This window comes from Hyperolius riggenbachi, chromosome 12, assembly GCF_040937935.1.
Source record: "Hyperolius riggenbachi isolate aHypRig1 chromosome 12, aHypRig1.pri, whole genome shotgun sequence".
Taxonomy (NCBI): Eukaryota; Metazoa; Chordata; class Amphibia; order Anura; family Hyperoliidae; genus Hyperolius; species Hyperolius riggenbachi.
In genome coordinates, this window is record NC_090657.1 from 97551588 (window position 1) to 97575945 (window position 24358).

At 42.3% G+C, this 24358-nt stretch overlaps 1 protein-coding gene and 1 long non-coding RNA gene across 9 annotated transcripts in view; one reads left to right on the plus strand and one right to left on the minus strand.

Annotated features, from left to right (window-relative positions):
• Positions 1 to 20521, minus strand: part of LOC137541446 (uncharacterized) — a 31175-nt gene extending 10654 nt beyond the window's left edge. Inside the window, exons 1-2 of the long non-coding RNA XR_011025163.1 lie at positions 20401 to 20521; positions 5014 to 5260 (exon numbers count right to left, since the gene is read on the minus strand). This is a non-coding gene — a long non-coding RNA (uncharacterized lncRNA). The remainder of the gene's footprint in view (positions 1 to 5013; positions 5261 to 20400) is intronic.
• Positions 1 to 24358, plus strand: part of CACNB1 (calcium voltage-gated channel auxiliary subunit beta 1) — a 154923-nt gene that overhangs the window by 54448 nt on the left and 76117 nt on the right. For 7 of the 8 annotated variants that reach the window (XM_068262726.1, XM_068262728.1, XM_068262723.1 and 4 more), the window contains one exon: positions 16618 to 16737. In XM_068262726.1, coding sequence (XP_068118827.1) covers positions 16618 to 16737 — 120 coding nt within the window. Of the gene's footprint in view, positions 1 to 15871; positions 16192 to 16617; positions 16738 to 24358 lie in introns of those variants that run through there. The other variant, XM_068262727.1, reaches the window with a different exon arrangement.

Consider the following 24358-nt stretch of genomic DNA (forward strand, 5'->3'; position numbering starts at 1 on the left):
TCACAGTTCTTATAGTCAATCCAACATGGATTTCTTTCATACACATGATTAAATCCACCCAAAACTGATATATTTCTTGAATTGCTCCGAGGCTTTGAAAAGTAAATCTGTGTCCAGATCCTGATTAATAAGTGTATTGAGTAAGACTAAAATTGTGTACACACATCCAATCATGATTGGCCAATGTTACCACGTCTGTGTAGTATGAGAGGTTACCTACACAATCTGTTCAAAATATTCAAAAATCTGTTGGCCCTCATACTACATGGAAGTGGTAAACTTGCCCAATCAAGATTGGCTGTGTGGATGCCCCTTGAGGTCAAATTTACAAATGTTTTATGCTCTGCGGTGGGGATGCCACATCCCAACACAAAGCAAAACGGGACAATCATATGACCATGCAGAAGAGTGCGGCCAACAGGGTCATATAACACAGTGCCGCGCCCCTCCCCCTCCCCCCCCCCCATTCAGTGACGTATTCCCTGATGGGCAGGAAGTATGGAGCTGGGATTCCATAGACTTTCTCCACAGTCTTTCATTGCTATTGTGGCCCCTTGTGGCAAAATATGCATGGCATGATGGCAGGTTTGCCCTGCAAATGTAAAAGGGGCCTTAGTCTATGTCCATATTTTATGCTATTGCCACCCAAAACGGGAATTGTTTCTCAGTGGCAGCTTAAGAATGAGAACTGTGCATACATGCTGCTTAGCTCCTTGTGGCATAACATGGAAAGTGAGAATGTATTTACAGATATTAATTAAGAGCAATCGGCCACACCAAATCACTAGCGAGGCCTGTGAATTTGATGGACACCGTACACACTGTAGGTGAAAGGATCAGAAATGATTGTTTCAGCATGTGTTTTAAAGTATGCCCTTTCAACTACCTCCTTCACTAAGCTGCTCCTATTAGCTAGATGTTCCTCTCTCTAGCCATGGCGTTGGTCATATGATTTTTGGACATTAAACCCTCAGTTAGCTTAGTATAGCTGTTTCTGAGAGAAAGAGAGACAGAACAATCCTTTGGATTGTAAGCTCGTGGCAGGGCCCTCCCCCTAATGTTTCCAGCTTGATTATGCATTCTCACTGTCATCCCTCTTGCGGACTATGATATAGGCAAACAGAGGCGCCAACAGGATAAAAAACACTAAAATTCTTAAAATCACTAAGGAGGCATTGTTGCTCCTCTGTAACAGAGGCAGTGAGCATATGTCTGACCTATTGCTGCCATATACTCCTCTTTTATTGCCTGATGAAGCAGGGTTAAACCTGCGAAACGCGTTTTGGAGTATGCCAGTAAATTTACATCTGTTTTTGAACAGTTCTAGTGTCTGCTTCTGGGAGGTAATTCCAACACTGCCTCCTAAGCGGTTTTAAGAATTTTAGTGTTTTTTATCCTGTTGGTGTCTCTGTTTGCTTTATATCACAATCGAGTCCACCCCCTTTTCTTCCTGATCTACAGAGAGTGACTTCTTAATCCTAAGTGGGGACAGGTCTAATCTCCCCACCTGTGTAACGATTTGTGTCAGCAAGAAACAGAATTCTGATTTTTAGGTGATCTGCAGTATCACCTATAATGCAGATATATACCTGATCATATGGTGATCTGCAGAATCACCTATAATGCAGGTATATCAGACAGCTGATGTGACAGCGATAGCAAGTATAGTGATTGGTGCAACAGTAGTACTGATAGGTTTAGCTATACCTCACCAGAGGAGCTGGTGGGTACTAACAGTACAGCGCCCCTCACCAGAGTCAAGGGCCCTCTGGTAGAGTAGAGTGGTCAGACTAATCGGGTTGGCAACAGACAAACAGACAGACAGATGCAGTACAAAATCGGAAGGCAGAGACAAGAAGGTTTAAACAGGCAGAGTCGGCAGCAAGATCAGATGGGCAGAGGTACAGAATCACTGAGCAGAAGAGTAGTCAGAACGAGCCAGAGTCATGCACAGACAATAACACAGTAATGAATAATCTTTATAGCTATCAAACAATTCCTATCTTGTGTGAAATCCCGGTTTCCTCCCGGATCAAACCACACCGGAACTATCTAAGGTCTGAGCGCTAACACCAAGTATTCGCAACAGCAGACAAGTTGCGAGTGATTCAGCTTGGCTTATGAAGCAGAGGAGACCCCTCCGTCACGCCTACTCCTCTCAGCCGGTCAGCTGACACGCCTCCTCCCGCATAAAGATCCTGTCTGTGCACGCGCGCACGTGATAAGGCGACCTTATGTGCAACTGACAAACCCGTCCTCGGCGTGCTAGACGCCCGAGGCACGGATAGATTGCTAGGCAGAGAGCTGGAGGCAGCTGCGGTGGTAGCGCTATTCACCGCAACTGCTTCTCCAAAGTTTGTTACAACCTGCTTTTACAGTGTTTACCATGGAGGTAACCCCGGTTTGTGAGTATATTTCTACTTACTGTCATAAATAATTCCCATTTGCCAGTACATATTACACTGTTTTGGGATCTTGGTGTCCCCTGCTGTGCTCTTGCGGGCTATAACAGACTCTATTTTGACCAGAGACACTAAACTACTGTTATCAAAGACATTTGCACTATCTTGTTTTGTTGTGAGCTCCTTGTATGTCCTACCTGGTATGTTAACCTATTGATCTATTGTACAACGCTGCGTAATATGTTGGCACTTTATAAATACAATAAATAATATTAATAATAACTGTAAGGCCCAATTCACACTATATCAGATTATAATCAGATCCTGTATCAGATCAGTTTGTAACATTGGCATCAGTTTTTCATTTGTTGTTCCTGTCCCGCCCCGCATTGCCACCCACTCTGTATACCTGATGCTGTCACATTTGTATTCCTTCACTGCTGCTGGCACCACCGTGCAAGTCCAATGCACAGGAGAAGTGCCAATATATGGTTTGGAGCACCAGCAGAGCCATTGAGGCCCATTGGATTACAACAAACTAATTGGAATCCATCCTCCCTTAAGGTTTCTCAATGGTCTTTTGCTAACCAATGGGAGCCTGATGCTTGTGATGGGGTTTGGATCTGTATACCAGTGCTTCTCCTGTGCAGTGGATCCACACAGCTGTGACGGAGGAGCCGAATGTGACAGCAGCAGGTGAGTAAAATTTTGCAAATGTACGCGGCGACTAGCCTTGTGAGAATGGACAATGTCCATTTTCATAGGCTTCTATTGATTCCATCGGCATCCGCTTAACCTGGTCTATCCAGGAAGAGCATGTACCGCACATCCTTGCATTCTGCTCATCAGAACGGAACAAATGGACCCATTATAAACAGACTGATGTGAACGGAACCTATTGCTTTGCAATGTTTTGTAATGCTAGTGTGAACCAGGCCTAACTCAAGGCCTCATGTTTAGAGAGCATTTGTGCTTTGCCCACAACAGCCAATCATATCTCTTGTTTAATTTGAAAATCAGTACAATATGACAGACTTTCTGTACCCAGCTGAGGTTTAAAACATGAATGGTAAAATGATGAAAAAAATAATGCAGATGATTCCACTGAGCTTTCTGGCAAACAGCCTCCTATGGGGTTGCGTTCTCTTTGGCCGGAGTACACCAGACAACGTGATCCGACAGCTCTAAAATGGATGCTTTTAAACATTGCCTTTTATTAGGTGGCAAAGCTCTGCAGCCTCTCCTGGGTCATATTGGCACATAGTTGGAGTTTCTGAAGGGTTAAGCGAACTGTGTAGTCATGTTCTGTTCTTCTGACAGCAGTCTGTTATCATCACAGCTGAATTGATCTGTGCCATAAATGCCACCAACATATTATGATGGGGCTTTATAGATAATATAGTCAGCAGTGAATTTAATATTTAAGACACATGTACATGCATGCACATTGTAGGGCCAGTGAAATCACCCCAAAACTCTTCTTCCCTCTGTTATTCTTTATGTCTCTGATGGGAACAGCACTACATACTCAGTAAATGCATAATGTTGTCTTCCATTGCTCCCTCCTGCTGTCAGTGTATACTGGGAGAGTCTGTATGTGTCCAGGGCTTACGGGAATACTCTGCTGGTAAAATGACATGGTAGGAGACATATTTGTGCACTAAGTGCCTCCACTCACACATATCCTGCTACTTCAGAGATGAGAAGCTCTGAGGGGGAGTCAGAGGCCCCATAACAGCTGCTGCAGGGTGGCAAGAATTCTCATTCCACTTAACCTCTCTAAGACCGAGTCACGCCGATGGGCGTGACCGCGGCAGGAGCCCCAGGACCGCCTAACGCCGATCCCCGTAAAGTCCTGGGGGCATGTTTTGCAGGTCTCCGTGTGGATTGCAGAGCTCCGCTCCGCCATCAGTCTCCCATCGGCAATCGCCGCTAGGAGACTGTTTACATTTACATAGTATATTTACATAGTACAGCGCTGCGATCTACGGCAGCGATGTACTGCGGACAGCTGTGTGACACGGTTGTCACCCTGGGTGGCAAGACAGCGATCCACTGTCATAGGCTGAAGCCTATGACAGTCAATCGCACTGATTGACTGACGGGGGGAGGGTAAAAAATAAATAAAAAATTGGAAAATGTATTAGTAAAATAAAGAAATAAATATTTGGCCAAAAAATAAACATTGGGAGAGCTCTGTTGGTGGGCAGAAAAGGGGGGGGGGGGGGGGTAATCACTTGTGTGCTGAGTTGTACGGCCCTGCAGCGAGCCTTTAAAGCTGCAGTGTCCGATTTTGTAAAAAATGCCCTGGTTTAAACGGGTTTAAACCCGTTTAAAGTCTTGCATTTCAGCAACCATCGAGGCTAAGTTCACACTGTGTGCATTGTGTTATGCGGGCATTACAACAAGTGCATAACGCAGATCACACTCTCCGTGTTAAATTGTGCATTACAGGCACAGAACGCTCCCAGGGACATGAGTGTGACGTCTCTGGTACACTTTAAATCTAGTTATGCCCAGGTTCATTACTGCGAATAATAATTAAATATCCGTTTTCTAATATCCCTGTAAAATTGCTTATTGTATTGGCATTGTTTGTGCTGTATCTCACCACCATTGAAAGTTGTATTTCATTTATTCTTTGACTGTTCTGGCATGAAAAGTGTTGTCCTCTGAAACTGCTGAAGGTCCTTCCAGCTGGCATTGATAGGCTGTTTGTGGCACAGCTCCTGCTTTCCAGGACTTCATCATGACACCCCCATAAGCTTGTTCTGTGACTGACTTTGCTGTTTTCCTCTTGGACCTCCGGCAGCATGGCAGTTACTGTGCAGCACTTTACTGCTATCATTAGTTTAATGCTGGAATCAACGACAAAATAAATGCATACGTTCTGGTTAGATATTTCACCATAACTCATGCACCAAATTAAAGCATAACCTTGTTGTCAGGATATTTGCTACTTGTGTCTAGGGATGAGCAATTGAATTGTGGAATTTCATCGTTTACATTGAAGTTAATGCAACATTAAAGAAAAAGGGAACCTTGCTCAAAGTCACAGTAAAAATGTCTTATTTTATTAATATAATTATCAAAACCTGTGCACAAGTAGTTAAAAACATCCCCATAAAAACACATTATGGCCACATAAGATGTTGAACACCACAGCCGGCTGCATATGCAAACATTCAACTTAACAAACACTCATGGGATCCCCATTCTTACAAAATGATTGCCTTCGGATATACCGATTTTCTTGCAACCAAAATTGTATGTCTATGATCTCAATTGACACTTTGTTTCAATGCCTAGGAGTATTTCCCATGCCTGATGGTGTTCTCACTCCTGGTAGATAGTAAAGCGCCATGCAATTTATTATGTGGATGAAGTCACATAAGTATAGCAGTTAGAGCGATTTCTCATATGCCTGTTCCAGGCTCTCACCCTCTACTGGTAACCTGCAAAGGTCTCCGCTCCTCTCCAGCTATAAATGCTCCAACATGCACTCTCTCTCCAGCGCTAGCCCGCATGTGCAAATACTGCAACGCCCCTCGCCCTCCGTTTCACCACACGCCAGCTGGCTTCCTCATACAGGAGGCGTCAGGATGGAGTGAGGCAGTCCTCCTGGTCCTCTGTCTCTAATACTTTTAGCCATAGACCCTGAACAAGCATATACAGATCAGGTACTCTGACTCAGCTGACTCAGGTTTTACTGAATTAGCCATATGCTTGTTCTAGGGTTTTAACTCAGACACTACTTATGCCAGAAGATCAACAGGGCTACCAGGCAACTGGCATTGTTACAAATAAATAAATATTGTAGCCTCCATATGCCTCTCACCTCGGGTTCCCTTTAAAATGTAAAAAATGTGTATACAGAACTTGGATCACTATATATTAACGTTTACCTCAGATAAATATCCCCCCCAACATACCTTGCAAAGTTGACGATAACATGTATAGGGGCTTTGCTATTAACTGTTAATGTCGGTGATATTAACTTCACTGCTTGATAAAGCCTGGTGTGAGACAGGCGATACATGTGGCGGGAAGTATGGCCACATTGACAGGACTGCTAGGCAATGCGCATTGTTTTAAACTAAATAAATATGGCAGTCTCCATATTCCTCTCAGGTCAGTTGTTCTTTAAAGGAGTCATCAGGGTAAATAATATAAAATGAGTGCTACTTACCGGGGGCTTCCTCCAGCTCCAAGCTCCCAGGACGTCCCTCGCCGCAGCTCTGCCCGCAGCCGTTCGCCGCAGGTCCGTCCCGGTCCCCGGCGATGACATCAGAACGACCTCCAGGTTGTACTGTACTGTGCCTGCGCGAGCGCCGCTGTCAATCACCTCCACGTGGGCCGGAGCGGAGCAGTAGTTCTGTGTGTACATTTGCGTTTTTCCCACACATGCGTTTTTCTTGCGTTTATTGCATTTGCGGTTTGCATGCGTTTTTGATATGCGTTTTATGCAGGTCGACAGTAAGCGAAAATACATCATCATTTTTTTTAAATGCATGCATAACGCACTAAAACGCAATACCTCTGCGTCACACCTTGACTTTCATTATGCGCGTTTTTGATGAGTTTTTGAAAAATATGCCACAAAACCAGCTATTTTAAAAACGCACATTACAAAAAGCAAGTATATGCGTTTTTACATGCAGCCCATTGACTTGCATTATGTGCGTTTTTGCGGCCTTTGGCTTAGGTAAAAGGATTAGACCATAATCACTTACACACACCTGCTGCAAGATCGTTTTTTAAAAAATAGAGACTTGCTGGTGGGCTTTAATAACTACTGTTGCAGAATCGCTACTTTGACCCTTCAGTAACTGTGTGGTCTAATATGACCCAAGAGAAGGTTCCAAACCCTTGCCACCTACTGTCAGACAGTATCTTATCCAGCCGAGTTTTGTGGAGTCACTTCTTGCTTAAAGGACATCCGAGGTAACATATGACATGATGAGATAGACATGTGTATGTACAGTGCCAATCACACAGATAACTATGATGTGTTCCTTTCTTTGCCTGAAAGAGTTAAAACTCAGGTTTGCAAGTAACAGTTCCTGTCTGGGTTTGGACTGGGTCGGACTATAGCCTAACCCTCACTGATAAGCAATTGCAGCCATAAAACACTTCCCTCCGAGTTAATGGCTTCTGAGAGCAGGAGATAAAAACATTCAATAGTTTATAGGTTTTAGCTCTGGCATACTTAATGAATGTGTTATTGGGAATGCCATGAAACAGCAAAAACTTAAAAGTAGTTTTGAATATAAAATAAAACTGTGGCATAACTAAAAAAAAGTCATTTTCAGAATTAGGAGGATAGATACAATTGTTTATCTCATTAGCTTTTTTTTAACCTCGGATGTCCTTTAAGACTTTCAGACTACCTGGAGATGCCTTAGGAAATAAGGCCCAGATTAAAAATGGGTGGATTCTTTGTATACAATATTCATTTTATGAAAATAAAGCCAGGACCTTAGCACTGCAGCACTAGAGAGAGACGATGTGCACCACATCTGTACCTCAGCCATGCAGGCTGTAGACTGCAGCAAGTTATGGCAATGGGGTGATTTGTAAAGAGAGGCCATTGCCTGTCCTTAGTATGAGATATTTTTGTCTGTGGTCACGCTTTGTGCTTTATATGCAGACAGAGTATGTGCACAGAGATATTGGTGGCTTATTGCTTCGTCTGTACTGATGGCAGTTATTTTAAGTGGCTGAGTTTTGCATTTTAGATGAGAATGCTAGTTGTTAATGATGTTATTTCCAGTCCCTCCAATGAAGCATGCTTTCATGTGTGACACCAGTGGGATTTATTCCTGCCTACACATTGCAGTGTCTCGGAACTCTTTGTAATATTACAATAATGTCTCCTTGGGAGTATTTGCTGGATTCAGGCATGGTACTATTTAATCCCAAGGTGCCCAGTCAGTGACTTGGGTGCCATATAGGACTCTCAGTTTAGTTACCAATTTTGTAACTCCAAGCAGCCTTGCTACGGGTTCTCATTATCTGGAAGATCATTAACTGCAAGGTCTCTTTGTCTCTCTTTTTTATATATTTAATTTGCTTTTCCTCATTCTTACATCACTTTTTCTGGTTTCTGCAGGCACCTAACAAGGATTGCCACAATGTGCATCCGATCTTGCTTAAAGGGTACATGAATTGATATGCGACACTGTGATGTAAACATGGGTACATGCTTTATAGTACCAATTCTGCTTAGAACTTGTCTGTGTTGTTTTTATTTATTTCTTTTCATTGCAAAAGTTGATAAACCAGTGTTTTATCTGTGTACTCTGCTCCCCCCCCCAAAAAAACCATTAAAAGCTAAAACGTGTATCTGGCTGAACAAACACTCCTGATTACAGAATAGTGCTGAAAAGTTCAAAAACTAATCATTGCTTTATATTTGAGCTAAATGAACCACATTTTATGTCACACTGACAAGGCTGCTGTTTACACTTACAATATAACCTCTTAGATTGAAAATAAGAATATATGACTGTATGACACTATCTCATAAGATTAATATTCAGTTCAGGTTTGCTTTAAAGGGGAACTGAAGTAAGAGGTATATGGAGGCTGCCATATTTATTTCCTTTTAATCAATACCAGTTGCCTGGCAGCCCTGCTGGTGTATTTCTCTGCAGTAGTATCTGAATAACACCAGAAAAAAGCATGCAGCTAGTCTTGTCAGATCTGACTTTAAAGTCTAAAACACCTGGTCTGCTGCATACTTGTTCAGGGGCTTTGGCTAATAATATTAGAGGCAGAGGATCAGCAGGGCTGCCAGGCAACTGGTAATGATTAAAAGGTAATAAATATGGCAGCCTCCGTATACCTCTTACTTCAGTTCCCCTTTAAAGCCAAGGCAACTTATATGATTGCCTGAAGGTCTGTACACATGACTGAGAATGAAGCATGTGTACAGGTGTCCACCATTGCCCTTCCAGTGAATAAGGTACTGTAACTTGCCTCTGTGGAATCTGTTGTCCAAGATCTGCTCCACCTCGTACTCCTCCTCCTCCGTGAAGATTGGACCAGGAGGAGAGAGTCTTTTAGAATAACGGTTTAAGATAACTGGCTTGAGAAGAGAAACATGGAATGGAATGGAACATTGTGGATCCTGAGGGAAGGAGGCAACTTGAGCTTATAGGTGACAGAATTGATGCATGCCAAGACGGGGAAAGGACCTATGAAACAAGGAGCAAGTTTGGCAGTGGGAACCCGTAGACGAATATGCTTCATTGAAAGCCATTTTTTCCCCTGGAGCAAACTGTGGGACAGAGGTCCTCTTTTTGTTAGCCCATTTCTTATGGCGAGCAGATGCTTTGGTAAAAGTTTTTTGGGCAAGCTCCCAAACTTGCTGCAGTTCATCAGCTCTGACAGAAGATGCAGCTGGGGCATCAGACTATAAAAAGAAACTGGAAGAGGTATCCTAGGATGAAGTCCATAAGTAATAAAAAAGGACTGAGACCAATGGATTCAGAAACGTGATTGTTATGCGCAAACTCAGCCCAAGGAAGCAGATCAATCCAGGAATGGTTGCAAAACTTGATTTATTCGTTCTGTTTGTCCATTGGACTGAGGGTGATAAGCAGAGGAAAATTTTAGACTAATGTCCAGGAGATGACAGACAGCCCTCCAGAAGAAAGATGTAATTTGCACATCTGTGTCAGACACAATTTGTTCTGGAAGGCCATGTAATCAAAAAGTCTCAAGAAAAAAATATTTTAGCTATTTGTAGAGCAGAAGTTAACTGTTTCAAAGGAACAAAATGAGCCATTTTAGAAAATCAATTAACATCCACACAGACAGCACTGTGACCAATGGAAGGTGGGAGATCAGTGATAAAGTCCATAGATATGTGTCCAAAGTTCTTCTGGACTAGGAAGAGGGAGGAAAAATACAGACTGTGCCACCGGTAGCTGTGGGATATGAATTGAAAAGTCATGTTGAGGCCTTGGTGACCTGCCAGCTTGGAATTATGTCCCCAGGACTAGATATGTTGACATAAGAACTTATAAACAAAATTCTTACCCGGAAGAACTTGACTGACACGGACTGGGGAAACAGGCAGAATTCTAAATGGGTCGATGATGTGTGCAGATGCTGATTTATGATCCTCAGTGTCAAAAGACCAAGACAGATCAACTGCTTTGGTGTTCTTAGAACCAGGATGGTAGGTGACCATGAAGTCAAATTTGGAAAAGAACACTGCCCATCTGGCTTGGAAAGGATTGATTCTCTGACTGAAGGTATTGCAGAGTTTTGTGGTTGGTATAAATGCTCACAGGAAAGCAAGCTCCCTCCACTAGGTTACGCCACTCATCTAAGATCAGTTTTGCCGCCAGTAGTTCACAATCTCCTAAGGAGTAATTTTTCGCTGCAGGAGAGTTTTTTTTTAGAAAAGACACCACAGGACCATTCTCCCCTAGTTGTTCATTTCAGCTGGACGTCCCCCCACACTGCCCTATGGTGGCTTCAAACCTTCTAGCTTTCAAAGGTTGGTGAGGTGGACACTATAGAGGAGGCAAGGTGACTCCGCCCGTTTCCGCTTGACTTGGTCAGCGTTTAAGCAGTTTGTCCGGCATCACTTTGACCAAGCCACTTTAACCCAGCAACAACTGGGAGGGAGGCTTTTGTGGAGCTTGAACGGGCTCACTTAGCCTTCTCTGTTAATCTCCTTCCTGAGGCATTTGATGACTACAAGGCCAAACTTAGAACATATGAGCATTTTCTTTCAGTTAAAGCAAATAGGAAGATCCTATTTTCCAGACAGCTTACATGTGAGTTTGGGGAAAAATGTGGCTCCCTACTGGCCAAATTTTCCAGGGAATCTCAGGCACCCCAAGTTATCCTTCAAATTTAGGATTTAGGATTTCTTCTCTCCTCCCCTCCACTGATTTTATGACGGTTCGCATCCTATTACTCCAAATTATACAGTAAGCTCACCACCAAATCCACATCTGAAACTGTGGCTTATCTAGACTGTATCAGACTGCCTGCTAGGGATGGTCAATGAGATGCAAATTCCTCCTAAAATTAAGCAAATGTTTATGAAAATGTATGCAGTTTGAAAATTGACCAATAAATTTAAACGCAGGTTTAAATGGATTGGTCCATTTTCAAGCTACATATATTTGCATAAAAAATTGCATACATTTGCATCAACTCGGAAGAATTTGCATATCTTTGAACATCCCTACTGCCTGCCCTCCCTTCTTTGAAGAAGCTGACTCGGGATTTTCCCCTGATTGTGGAGAAAATAGCGACAGCTATCTCCCCTTATCCCTATCCAAATCCCCAGGTACCGATGGTATCCCCAGTAAATCCTATAAGCAATATAGTACCATTTTTTCCCCTAAACTTTTTTAGTTTCAATAGGTTTTTATTAAGCACAAAAACAGAGAATAATGATACATCTCAATAGAAAAAGAGAAAGAAAAAGAAGAGAAAAGAAAAAAACATCAGAAGAAGTCAAGAAGATCTGCAACATGGAAGCAGGCTGATTTGCAGGAAGAGGAGCAGCAGCAGGAACTGAGATTTGAACAGGTTGCAGCTGATCCATGGGGTCAGACAGGCTGCAAACATAGCACAACCTGGCCCTGCTGTGGATATTGTTGCTGCACTCTGAGAAACAAGTTTCCCAAAGAGTCTGGGAAAAGCACATCAGCAGGATTCATGGCCTGAGCAAACTGTCACACACCTGGGGAGCGTGAATCCTCTGTGTGGTCGGATTGGCGCAGCCCTGGAGACCAGATGGGTGCGCCCGAAGGTGACTGCTGAGTGCAACTGGATAATCAGATGTGAGGTATAGGTGCAGCAGACAGAAGATCTAGTCAGGGATAAGCCAGAAGTTAATTTTTTAGGAAATCAGTCCTAGACAGGCGAGGTACAAGAACGAAGGACAAACGGTGGTCAGAGTATTGCAGAGGTCAAAGCCAGGATATCATTTCATAAAGGTTTAAGTCTCTCTGGAAATGAACACAGGAAACCTGTTGCTCAGGAAGTGAGCTACAGTAAGGGAAGCACTTTTAAAACATAATCCAGGAAGTGAGCACACAGGTGTAAACAAGGATGCATAGCTCATTCTGGACACGAGATGGCGCAGAAACATCTGAAAGTCTTAGAAGGGAAAACAGTTGTGCAGAAAGAGTCCTGAGCTGGTGGGTTGCCATGGGCAACCATTTGCCAAGGCATAACAAGGGGGAGGAGGAGGAGGACATGGGAAGCCTCTGAACCATCCAGAAGCTTCCCTCTCCATAGGTGAGTAACTTTTTTTTTTTTAAGTCACAGATTCACATTAATAGTTCTCTCTACAGTACACACATGCAGCTGCTAAATCTGTAATTTTTTTGTATGCATCATCATTATTACTATTATACTGTACATACAGTACATGATTGAAATATGGTTGACACATTTTCCATACAACACATAACATTGCATCTTTGGACAGGTGTCAGTATCTAGTCTGTTAGGTTGCGTTCATTAAGCATGTTTCATTTGAAATGTAGTTATGTTTTTATTGCTGTGGACTTTCCTGTTCTATATATACTGTATATACTCGAGTATAAGCCTAATTTTTGGGCCAAAAAAAGTGGCCCAAAGGTGGAGGTCTTGGCTTATATTCCACTCACTACTCGAATTTACTTGAGAAACCCCCACAGTGTTCCCACTATATGCACAATGGTGCATCATCTGAGGGAGACCACACACTTGACATTTTCATGGGAGGTCCCAACTAACCTCATCTCGAGTTGTAGCCTTGGAAGGCATACAGGGACAGTGTCTACTGAGTGGTGAGAATCCTTGCATTCTTATATCAAGTTTTAGATACATGACTATGTGGCTCTGCATTCCTTGCTTTATCTATATGCCAGCTTAAACTTTGTAACAGGAGTTCTTTGTATGTTCATCTCCTTTGTAGGCCTATGTTCTGGCTTATTATTGCAATCTGCTAAAGTTATGCTGCTTTTCTAATATATGGTTGTGGCTGGCCATGGCTTTTGTCACCCCTGGCTTATACTCGGTTCAAACATTTTCCCAGGGTTTTTTTAAGGCAAAAGTTGGGGGGTCGGCTTATACTAGAGTAAATATGGGCATTCGTTCTCCACCTGTGCTCAGTGACCTTTTTAGAGAGATAGGAGGTGAGGAGAACCTTATCATCACAGGACACACAGATGGCTATAAAAGCCTCAGATGTGTTTACTCTTCCCCACGGTAGTGTTTTACTGGTGTTTGTGTCACTGCTGGGATGGAGTTTTCTTCCATCCTTTACTTAGTGACTTTTACTTGCCAAACCAAACCCGAAAAGCACGAAAGTCTAACATGAGTTCTAACCTTCACCACTCAATCTAAAGCTAAATTAATTTTTTTTTATTGGAGTTTTGCTTTAGTAGTGACTACCAGACCTATAATGCCTGTCATCTACCAAGGAAAGCTATGTGCTGTTTTTCTCAGCAAACCACTCTGTATATACAATGGACCATATGAAATTCACTTTTTCTCCAGAATTTTTCTCCTAGGTGATATTTTCTCACCTTATCAATAAAATGCAATTTAAACCACCAGCAAGCAACAAAATACTCAAATAATTTTTCACCTACTTTTTGGCTCTTTTTCAATTGCAAAGTGCCAAAAAGTTATTTAAAAAAGCAAAGGAAAAATTATTTCAGAGAACCACTTGGCATTAGCTAAACAAACACGACACCACTGAAAGCCCACGAAAGACCCAGGGTTGCCCGGGTATGTATTTGGCTGTTGTTGGCTCTGTCTACTTTTTCTAACCTTAACACACGCAATGACCAATTTTGTGAGCTTTCGGGTTCCTCTGCATCAATAATTTAAATGTTCTCATAGAAATGAAACAAACCTGATTGGCTGTTTGTGGCTCCACCCCATTTTCTGAATTTGAACCCGAGTCACCCAATGACTGACTGTACCAGGTTTGAGGCCTCTGCTATTAACAGAGTAAGATAGGTAACAATTTAAATATTCCCCTTGAAAATCAATAGGTGAATTTTGAGTGACTGTTGTAGGCTCCACCCACTTTCCTGAATATTAATCCCAGTCATCCAATGACCATCTGTGCAAAGTTTAAGAACCCTGCCATTAAAAGTATAAGAATTGCTGCAGTTTACTTTTTCCCAGTGACATGTTTTTGGCTCCGCCAACTTTTTTGTAATCTTGACACACAGTCACTCAGTGACCAAGTTTGTGAGCTTTTGGGTTTCTGGCATCAAAAATGTGTAAATGTAAGCAGTTTATCCAGCAAAGAAATCTTATTGGCTATTTGTAGCTTTGCACCCTTAGTGAATTTGAACCCCAGTCACCCAATAACCGACTGTACCAGGTTTGAGGCCTCTGCCATTAACAGTGTAAGAATGGCAGCAGTTTCAATATTCCCCTTGAAAATCACTAGGTGAATTTTGATTGGCTGTTGTAGACCCCATCCACTTTTCTGAATATTAATCTCAGTAATGCAGTGACCACATCTGGCAAATTTGAAAACCCTGCAATTAACAGTCTAAGAATGGCTGCAGTTTACATTTTTCCTGTGAAAATGAATTGTTGATATTTGATTAACTGTTTTATGCTCTTCCCACTTTCCCTGAATTTTTCACCTCGGTTGCCAAGTGACCAACTGTGCCAAGTATGGGGACTATGGCTCTATTGCTGTGAGAATGGCAGCCTTTTACATTTTTCCCATTGACGTGAATGGATAAATTCTGATTGGCTGTTTGTGGTTCCGCCTAGGTGTGCAGGGGGGACGCGAGACCCCCAGAACATATCTTCCCAGGTAGTAAGGGATCTGTAAACCAAGTTTCATTGAAATCGGTCAAGGTGTTTTCGGGTGATGGCTGCACATACACACATACAATAGACCGATTTTATTTTTATATAAAGTATATGGATAGATAAAAATAAAATAACAATAATATTATCTGGCAATGTTCCTTTCATATTTTATAAAAGTAATAATTTTTAGTAGGTAATTACTGCTCAAAGAACAATCTATGGACGTTCAGAAAAATGCTCTTGTTTTATGTCAGTTTAGGAGAAATTACCAGTGCTGTTAATTTTATTCTTCTTGACAGTCTGTTTATAACCGTGAGCAGCAGAAGCTGTGGCAGCTGGTGCATCTGTGAAGTTTTGTGTTATTATGCATTTTGTCTGGTTACTGGCTGATGTGTGATTACAGTCATTGATGGGTGGGATCACTGGCTAGGCCTGGTTGAGTTCTGTAGTAGTAGAGTAAGAGGTGGGTGTAGCAGGATATTAAAATTAGGAGTAGTGGAAGTGACTGGGGTTTGAAGGCAAACACGTGTTTTCATCAATCATCATGTCAGTTCCTCTGCAGTTCCTGGTCTGTGTCTGTAGCTCTTAAAGCTGCTTGCCACCTGTTCCCAACTCTCCATAGATCGGCCTGTCACGGCCGCTCTGACCTCATTGAGGGAGGGATTGGAACTCAGAAAGAAAATTTAGCATTGCTAAACGGGCAGGGAAACAAACCCATAGGAAGTGTGTGTGTGTTTGTCTCTTTCTGTGTGACAATCAATAACTTGCTGGCAGATCACTCTCCGTAATTGCTTACAGAGTATTACAATGTTTCTAGGCCTAGGAGTAGCCTGTGTATATGAAACTCATGTGTTGTAGGCCTGATTCAATGCGTGCTGCTTAGGCCAGACTCCCAGATCACTACAACAAGGAATAGGCTACGACGTTATATCACTCTTGAACACTTATTTGGCAAATGTATCTTTACGGACTTGATGAGGTAAGTAGCTTTGTTGTAAGAAGTTTGTTTAATACTTTTCTGTTTTTAGCTTTAACTGATTTCTGTGAGTTGAAACATAGTACTGATCTGATATGAGCAAGCTGCTAGCTTTCTCTGAGCAGCTTGTATGCTTGGGCCCTGTAAATAGTGTCTCTACTGAATTCACCATAACATGAGTATGAAGCAGATCTGGCAGCAATGTTATCTTCTTTAGAGAAATGATTCATGCCACAGTGCTTTTTTTTGCGAGGGTGGGGCTTATTCTGTTTGAGGTTTGGACAGAATGTCTTCATTCTCCCTTGTTTTTACTAGAACACTGTAGAGCCCAGTCTTAAATTCTTACAACAGTTGTTTCATGACTGTGTTGCTTATTAACCCTGCTATGCCTACAGAATTGTGCCTCATTTTATGTATTGTCTCTTTCAGGGCTCCGCAGAGTCGTACACGAGTCGTCCATCAGACTCAGACGTGTCCCTTGAAGAAGACAGAGAAGCCCTGCGAAAGGAAGCAGAACGTCATGCCCTTGCACAGCTGGAGAAGGCTAAGGTAGGCCAGAATTCATCATGGTATACTGACTGTTTTTGTTTCCTGGCATCCAGAGGGCCTTTGTATCATGGTGCAGATATAAAAAGGGCTTTATCAGCAGGCTGGCTTTGTAATGCTTGCTGGGGGATCTTCGTGGGGCCATAGTAGACCTCCTTCAGCTTTCCCATGCATGCATTTAAACAGGAGAAGGATGGAAAGTGTAAAACCAATCCTAGTTTTTACAATGAAGAACCAACACTGAGATGCTGACCTGTGCTGTCTGTGCACACAACACCCATGTCCATGTAGCCATATCATTGTTTTAGACTGGTTTCACATGTTACAATTGGTCCATTTCATGGACTGGAACGGAGATGATTTGTCCATTCTGTTGTGTTTGTTGCTGTGACGCAATGCAAAGTCCCACCCTGCATGACTGATACAGACTCTGCACGGACTCTGGACATGTGATAATAGCACTGCTATTATGGCAAGTCCAATGCAAGGGACACATCTGTACAGGGTTTTTGACGCGAACCCCTCATAATGTGAACCCAGCAGTGAAGCAGCCATGTTGCTTTTAACTGAATTGTAGGTGTACACAGTGTAGTGTAAAAAAAATGATTTGCCTCTATAATGATTTGCTTTACTTTGCTTTTTCATAACAGTAATGCCTGGTACACACCATGCAATTTACCAATCAGATGGAGGGGAAACTTTCTGCCTTTCGATAATTTCCATCATGTCCTATCTACTTCCGATCAAGAGAGGGATTGATTTTATGCAGTAATGATCTCAGAAATGATCCCTTTCTTGTTTTGAAGCAGATCAGACAGGCTCAGAGCTATTGAATGATGGGAAATTTAATGTGGCAATGTTTTTGTGACAGCCTTTGAATAAATCGTAAAAGAGCTTTGGATGGTGCTGGCCTAATTTCTACTTTGCTGTTGTATTTGAGCAGTGTTTAAGTGGCCTTGGCACATGCACATTAGAACTATTTAAGGTATGCATTTCTACATTGTGTCTACTGTCGATCTGATGGTAAAATTGCATGGTGTGTACCAGGTCTTAATTTATGATCTCTAGAAAATACAGTTTAATACAAAAGACAGCCTGAGTAAAGACAATTCACAGATTTTGAATGCCGATTTGATTTGATGCAAGAAAAATAGATTACCCATCTGATAAAGTAAGCAACGTTTACCAGACTCATTTTCTGGTAACAGGAAATCAGTGTTTGGCAATCGGCATTGCCGTTTAACTCGACCGAAAGTTTCAATTCAGCCACAATGGGGGTTTTTCTTCTTTAACTACTTATTTATTTTCTCATAACATCACTGTATGGTTCATGTCAAGACTTTGGCTATACCAAATTTGAACTAACGTTTTATGTGTTTTCAGACTTTCTGAGGTGGACTTATGCAAATACTCATTTGCTTTGGATTGTCATTTGGCCTGATGCTCTAAATTGTTTGGTGCAACAAAACTCGTGCAACGTTCTGAGTTTATAAGCATCTAATTGTGTCCAATCAGCATTACAAGAGCTTGAGCAAACTTGCCTGGAACAAAGGTTCGGTCAGAAAGGCCAGCGAACACATTTTTGTTGTTGTTGTTGTTTCTAGCTGATTGATCTGTGATCAGGAAATCTATGAGAATTATCAATTGCCCAATGTGTCGGCTCACCATTTGGAGATGATAGCTCTCATAATGGTTTGCTGGAGTGCCAGGGTTTTACAGATTGCTTCCTGGCTGACGCATTTCATTTACTCTTTGTTCTCTGTTCTTTTGACATTTTATTTGATTGAGGCATAGACCCATATGCAATTCATTTTTTCGCCTAAGTTTTCTTCCAAGTGATATTTTCATAACTTGTAAATAAAATGCATTTTGTATCACCAACAAGCAAGAAAATACTCAAAATAATTTTGACTTTTTGGTACATTTTCAGTTGCAAAATGCTGAAAAGTTATTTTAAATACAAGATGAAAAATAATCTCTTTGGAGAAAACTCAAGAGTAAAAGTGAATTGCATATGGGCCATAGTGTGTTTCCTGTTGAGAGTTTTTTAAGCTAGCAGATTGGTGGCCATTGGGCATAGGCATGTCAATAAGGAGTGTGAAAATGTATGAGATATGTAAGGATATGTAAGCAATGATAAGAGCATGGTTGGAAATCACTGGACACAGAAGAAAGAGTCCAGTAGCTCAAACTGCTGTAAGTAAATCAGCACCAGGGAGTCAACCAGTCAGCATCCGGATCCAATAGGGTGCAGGGAAACCGAACCAAAGAAAAAGGAAGACTGGGTCTCAACCTAGATTTGTGCAATTATAGCAGTTATTTAATGTGCCATAGCAGACAAAAACACAAAATTTCGGCCCGAGAGGCCTTTATCAAGTGTCACTTGATAAAGGCCTCTTGGGCCGAAATGTGTTTTTGTCTGCAATGGCACATTAAATGACCGCTATACTTGCACAAATCCAGCTTGAGACCCTGTCTTCTGTTTCCTTTGGAAATCACTGGGCCCCATGGAAGACATGTTTCTCTTTAATTTAGTTTTCCCTGCTAGTCTAGTCTCGATCTCTTCACCCTTACGGTATTTATTGGTAATCTAGTGTTTTTCCTCAACCCTCATAGTATTCCCTGATGGTTTAGTGCTCCTCATCACTCTTCAATATTTCCTGGTAGTCTAGTGTTCTCCCCTCACCCTGATGTTCTAGTAGTAATCTCTCTCCCTTACAGTATCCCCTGGTGGTGTAGCGGTCCCCCTCCGCTTTATCATATTCCCTGGTTGTCTAGTGGTCCTCCCTCCATTTATAGCTTTCTGTGGCAATCCCTTAATCTATAAATTTCCCTTTAGTTCTTTGCCTCCCTAGTGGTTTCGTGATCTCTGTCCCATAAAGCCTTGCCTCCCTGGTGGTTTAGTGGTCCCCATCCCATAAAGCGTTGCCTCCCTGGTGGTTTAGTGGTCCCCACCCCGTAAAGCTTTGCCTCCCTGGTGGTTTAGTGGTCCCCATCCCGTAAAGCCTTGCCTCACTGGGGGTTTAGTGGTCCCCATCCCGTAAAGCCTTGCCTCCCTGGGGGTTTAGTGGCCCCCATCCCATAAAGCCTTGCCTCCCCCGGTGGTTTAGTGGTCCCCGTCCCATAAAGCCTTGCCTCCCTGGTAGTTTAGTGGTCCCTGTCCCATAAAGCCTTGCCTCCCTAGTAGTTTAGTGGTCCCCATCCCATAAAGCCTTGCCTCCCTGGTGGTTTAGTGGTCCCCGTCACATAAAGCCTTGCCTCCCCGGTGGTAAAGTGGCCCCCGTACCATAAAGCCTTGCCTCCCCGGTGGTAAAGTGGCCCCCGTACCATAAAGCCTTGCCTCCCCGGTAATTTAGTGGTCTCCATACCATAAAGCCTTGCCTCCCTGGTGGTTTAGTGGTCCCCGTCCCATAAAGCCTTGCCTCTCTAGTGGTTTACTGGTCCTCATCTTATAAAGCCTTGCCTCCCTGATAGTTTAGTGATCCCCGTCCCATAAAGCCTTGCCTCCCTGGTGGTTTAGTGGCCCCCATCCCATAAAGCCTTGCCTCCCTGGGGATTTAGTGGCCCCCATCCCATAAAGCCTTGCCTCCCTGGTGGTTTAGTCGTCCCCATTTGCGCAGTTTTGTGTGCCTGGTGGTTTAGTGATCACCCCACTGACTTGCTTACCAAGGATGGCTGCAGCAGGATCACCACCCACTGGTATCCCCTCTGGCTTCCTCTGTTGCTGGCAGCTGCTACGGGCTCCTCCCCAGGCCAGAAATTAATCTTTAGTTTTGGCTAGGGAGCAGACAAATGAAAAAAGGGGGGGTTCTCATGGTTTTCTTTATTTTTAAAAGCATTTAGTGAATGGCAGTTGCTCTGTCCAACTGCCAAAATAGTGTGCCTCGAGCAGGGAGGCTGGCCAGCATCTTTATGTAAATCTTTTTCAGGGAATGTCTTTATAAAGAATAAAGGCCATGCTGAGAATTCCCTATGGAGAGATGGACTAGCCCAAAACCTGTCGGTAATGTCAGATTTCTACTACCTACTGTAAAGGTGCCCATACACTCGTCAGATTTGCAGCAGATAGATAAGAAATGCATCTGATGATCTATCTGATGCGTTTTTAGAACATTTTTTGCCAGGATAGAATTCCTATAGATTTCAGTTTCAAATCTATTGAAATTTGATCTGATGGCATTTTTTTGCCATCAGATTTCCATTAAGGCCAATGCAAAATGATAAGCAATCTCATCAGATCGACCTAAATTTTCCACCCTGCCAGTTCGATGGAAATCCATCGAAATTGATCGAAATCGGCCATCGATCGGTCGATTGGCCAACCGATTTGCAATCGATTGATCGGTCGGCCAGAAAATCGGCTGAGTGTATGGGCCCCTTTAGTGACAGCAACATAGGAGAGAAGTAATTTACGGCTCATTTTACTGTGGAATGTACTTCTTATTTGTATCTGTTTTAAATTTTAAGATTTTCGCAACACTTCTGCTTTAAGTTAGATGATGAATAAAGCAGTTATGAATAAAATGCAAAGTAAGCTCTCGGAGAAAAAAAAGTGTACTTTGGGAACGTATAATTTCTAAATAAATAATAATACTTATGCACAAAAGCAAATATGCTAACCGTATGGCATATAAAAAGTAGGAAAACATGTTTTCATTGAATATTATGTCAGGGGTTTATACTGCTTTAATGTATGCCAATAGGATTGGCTTATAGTGATGACAGGGTCAGGAGCCAATGAAATCGTCTTGTGACTGGCTCATACAGCTCTGCTGTCATATAGATGGCAGGGCGAGTGATTTGCTGTGGGGAGAGAGTGACGCGATCGGCGGTAGCGGCAGGAGCGTGCGGCGGGATGATTGAAATCTACACCCTGGCAGCGGTCAGGGAATCAAAACAGGGTGTAGATTTCAATCATCGAGGTCCGGAAGTGGTTGAAAACAACTCAAATTACAGTGTTTCATAGATACAAAGTTGACTCTATGTACAAAATATACAGTACTGTTCTGTTATTAGAGATTTTAGTTGTTACATTTTACAGTATTGTAAGTTGTTTATTAAAACAAATTAAAATCCCTCTGAAAACAATGACAAAAAAATTGTTCATACTATGGGCTCGATTCACAAAGCGGTGCTAACCCAGTTAGAGACTTTAGGCGTGATAACCATTGCACCACGCTGGTGAAAAGCCAGTTTAGACGTGATAAGTTTAAAGAAAACCTAAACTGAAAATTAAAAGTCAAAATAAACATGCACAAGTCATACTTACCTCCTGTGTAGTCTACTCCTCAATCTATTTTTCCTCTACTGCGTCCTGTTTGTCCACTGTGATCAATGGAATTCTCCGTCCTCCATTTTGAAAATAGCCATTACACCATAACAGCTTTCTGGTCAGCACATAGTTAAACTGTAACATCGCCCACTTGAGCCATAGGAAAACATGGACACATCAGTTTCCCTCTCAGCTGTAACTGACAGCAACTGATATATTTCAGTTCTGACAAAATGTTGTCAGAACTGGAAGGGATCACTGTCAGAAGAAAATGGCGAGCTTCTGAGAGGAACGGATGACAAGGTAACTATGTATTGTTCATTTGAAGTTACCTCATGTGTTTATTTTAAATAATTTCACTCAGTACAGGTTCTCTTTAAGTGTGATAAGTTTAGGCATGCTAAGTTTAGATAAGTGTAGATAGCGTGCAAAGTCCCGCACGCAAAGCAGCGCCATTAAACTCTATGCGAAGTGCACCAGACTAGGCTAGCTCAAAACTTTTGATCAGCTGTGCACTGCGGTGCTAACGCAGTTGGTGCTTAAACTTATCACGCCTAAACTTATCACACCTAAACCTATCACGCCTAAACCTTATCATGCCTAAACTTATCACACCTAAACTTATCATGCCTAAACTGAGTTTAGGCGTGATAAAAGGCTTTTCACCAGCGTGCTAACTGTTAGCACCGCTTTGTGAATCAGGCCCTATATGTCCGAATCCAGAGTTGTTTAAGTAAATCATTTATCCACATTTCACAATGTACTGTATAACACGATTCGACTTACACACAAATTCAACTTACAATCTCCCAGGAGGGAAACTGTTTGTAAGTAGGTGACCGCCAATTATACTAAATTTCTTTAGAAATTAGAAATAAAGAGACTAGTCAGTCGAAATTAAACTTTCCATGGATCCTCTTCTAATAGAAATGTACAATTATTTGCTGAGCCTTTTTCCTCCAACTAATTATCCCAAGCTCTATGTCCGCTGGCAGCCCAAGCATAGCCCTGCCCCCTTGCAGAGAAGTGCCACGGCCATCTATCTCAGATAGAGGAAGGGCCAAGGAAATGCCCAGCGGAAGTCAGCAGACACCGAGCTCAGAGGGTGAGGTGGAGGAAAAAGACCTAGCGAGTAATTATAACTTTCTAAAAAAAACAACAATATAGGTTCAAGGAGTGTTAAAGAGAATCTGTATTGTTAAAATCGCACAAAAGTAAACATACCAGTGCGTTAGGGCAGTGTTTCTCAACATTTTATTAGTATGTACCCCTTTTAAAACCCTGTACTTGCCAAGTACCCCCTAGCATAGTAAACATTCTCGCAAGTACCCCTTGACAAATGTATGTATGTATCATATTACATGATAATTGGTTCTAAACAATTTCCAAGCATTTACTATTGCTTTTATTCAGCTAAATTACTAATTTGGTATTGTTTAAATGGGATGTATCATTTTCTAAAACTCTAAATTTGTTATTCTTGGTTAAGTATAGCAAGTCTGAGTACCCCCTGGAACCATCAGAAGTACCCCCTGGGGTACGCGTACCGCACGTTGAGAACCTAGGCGTTAGGGGACATCTCCTATTACCCTCTGTCACAATTTCGCCGCTCCCCGCCGCATTAAAAGTGGTTAAAAAGTTTAAAAAAGTTTGTTTATAAACAAACAAAATGGCCACCAAAACAGGAAGTAGGTTGATGTACAGTATGTCCACACATAGAAAATACATCCATACACAAGCAGGCTGTATACACCCTTCCTTTTGAATCTTAAGAGATCATTTGTGTGTTTCTTTCCCCCTGTTCTCATGCACTGAAGTTTCAGGCTGCTCGTTTCTTCCTGCAAACAGCTTTGCCCTTGTCTGTAATTCTTCAGTATGTGAAAGCCCAGCCAGCTCAGAGGACGATTTATCCAGCTTGTAAAAGATAAGAGAGAAGAGAGAAGCTGCCCTAATCTAAATAATACACAGGCAGTGTGCATAGAGGGGCCTGGAAGGGGGAGTTCATAGCAGAACCACAACACTGAAGAACTTGGCAGCCTTCCAGACACAGGCCGACAAGTCTGACAGGGGAAAGATACATTGATTTATTACAGAGACTGTTATAGTAGAAAGTGCTGCAGTAAGCCAGAACACATTAGAATAGCTTTTGGAACTTGTAGGATGATAAAAACAGGATGCAATTTTTGTTATGGAGTCTCTTTAAAGCCTAAAAACTACCATGGTCACTAATATATTTATATTGTACAAGTGAAGAGATTGCACAAGACCAGGGCCTGGCCGAGGGGAGAGAGGCTCCAGCCTCAGGGCGCAGTGTAGGAGGGGGCACACAACTCACTCAGCTATCATTTCCCT